The sequence below is a fragment of the Myotis brandtii genome, unplaced genomic scaffold (genome assembly GCF_000412655.1).
Source record: "Myotis brandtii unplaced genomic scaffold, ASM41265v1 scaffold923, whole genome shotgun sequence".
NCBI lineage: Eukaryota > Metazoa > Chordata > Mammalia > Chiroptera > Vespertilionidae > Myotis > Myotis brandtii.
The window spans coordinates 2109352-2111153 of NW_005371804.1; the positions used below are offsets into that span (position 1 = coordinate 2109352).

General features: G+C 59.2%; 1 protein-coding gene across 1 annotated transcript in view; it reads left to right on the forward strand.

Moving 5' to 3' along the window:
• Window positions 1-1802, forward strand: part of PDE9A (phosphodiesterase 9A) — a 61954-nt gene that overhangs the window by 58549 nt on the left and 1603 nt on the right. Inside the window, exon 18 of the mRNA XM_014532909.1 lies at window positions 1525-1752. Within this exon, the coding sequence (XP_014388395.1) occupies window positions 1525-1752 (228 nt within the window). The remainder of the gene's footprint in view (window positions 1-1524; window positions 1753-1802) is intronic.

Consider the following 1802-nt stretch of genomic DNA (forward strand, 5'->3'; position numbering starts at 1 on the left):
GCGAGGCGGCCCCTCTGGACGGGCGCTCGTTCCCACCCAAAGGAGAGACAGGCCGACCACATCAGGGGATCTAACGTGGTTGGAGGTCACATGACAGTGCTGCCCGCTGTGAGGTGACGAGGGTCAGCGTCCACGGCATCTCCCTCCCCCAGCAGCACCCGGCCCACGTCCTCCCTCTCCTCCCCCTGCCCCTGCGCTGACCTTGTTCACTGAGAGGCTCCCCCTGGCCTGGGAAAAGCCGCCACCATGTCCCACCCTGGCTCTAGGCCACAGACTCGCCCACAGGGCAGCCTCTCCCAGGGGTCAGGGAGACAGACCGGGCCTGGCTTTAGGGCGCTTGGGGATTGATAGTTTTCAGGGGAGGTCCAGTTCACAGGCTCAGAGCTGGGGTTGAGGTTTCCCCCGAAGCCCCCCAACTTAGTCTGGCCAAGTCAGGACCCCGGGGTGTGCACATCTCTGTGTCAGGGCCCCCTGCCTCTTGGGACCACCCAGTGACCTTCTCACCTGACCTCCAGCCACCCCAGGTGTGGCCTCCCCTCTCTCCGGGGGCCCCAGTGCAGCTGGAGCAGTCTCCCTGCTGCTTCATACTTTGGCCCCATGTGGCTGTGGCTGACCTCACCCCATCCCAGCCTGGCAGTGCCCCCCACCTGGCAGTGCCCCCCACCTGGCAGTGCCCCCCGCCTGGCTCTGCACCATGTCTTCTTCACTGCTCACCTCAGCCAGGGCCTCCCCATCACGGTGCCTCCACCTGCCTCTGCCACTGGAAACTCCCGCCACGCCCGGCTGAGGCTCGTCCTGTGTTGCTCTTGTCTCTCTCAGCCTCCTTGGTGCAATGCTGGACGTATAGTAGGTGCTCAACAAGTACCTCCCAGCCCACAGACCGGCCATCTCCATCTCTCTAGTTCAGTGATGGCGAACCATGACACGCGTGTCAGAGGTGACACGCAAACTCATGTTTTTGGTTGATTTTTCTTTGTTAAATGGCATTTAAATATATAAAATAAATATCAAAAATATAAGTCTTTGTTTTACTATGGTTGCAAATATCAAAAAATTTCTATATGTGACACGGCACCAGAGTTTAGTTAGGGTTTTTCAAAATGCTGACACGCCGAGCTCAAAAGGTTTGCCATCACTGCTCTAGTTAGATTCTCTAGCAGGTCACAGGTAGGTGCTGAAACTCCAGAAGCTAAGAGCAGATGATACAGAGGACGGATGTAAGAAGAGGTGCCCCCCTGCCCAGACCCCCTGCAGGAGAGCTACAGAGCCTGACTCTCCGGGGCCATCCACACGTCATCTCAACGGAGGCCTTGAGCCTCCAAGTCCCAGCCCCGGCCGCCCAGTGGGACAAACCCGAAAGGAGGTGAAAGGGATGTGGACTCCACAGTCGCCACGGCCAGTCCACGGGGCTGTGTGCACTGCAGCCAGTGTGAGCTCGCCGTCCAGGCGGCAGGCAGTGGCCGCACCGGGTGAGGCCTCCCGTAGCAGGGAAGGTGGCCCGTGCACCGAGCTGTGTCTGAAAAGCTCACACGTGTGTGTTTGGCACCACAAGGTTGCAGACGTTCATCTCAGCTTCACATTTTAGCATCTGCAGTCAACAGGGAGCTCCCGAGCAGACGAGCAGCCACCCCTCGGGGTCCCCGAGCCTGACTTCTCTGTCTCTGTCCTGGTTACAGAGGAAGACGGAGAGCCGGGCAGGCGGGGGCACGGAGAAGTCGAGGGAGAAAAGCAGAGATGGGAAGCCAAGCGAAGGTAATGCTGTTGTGCACTGATTCCCAGCAGTTCCCAACACAATGGAGCTG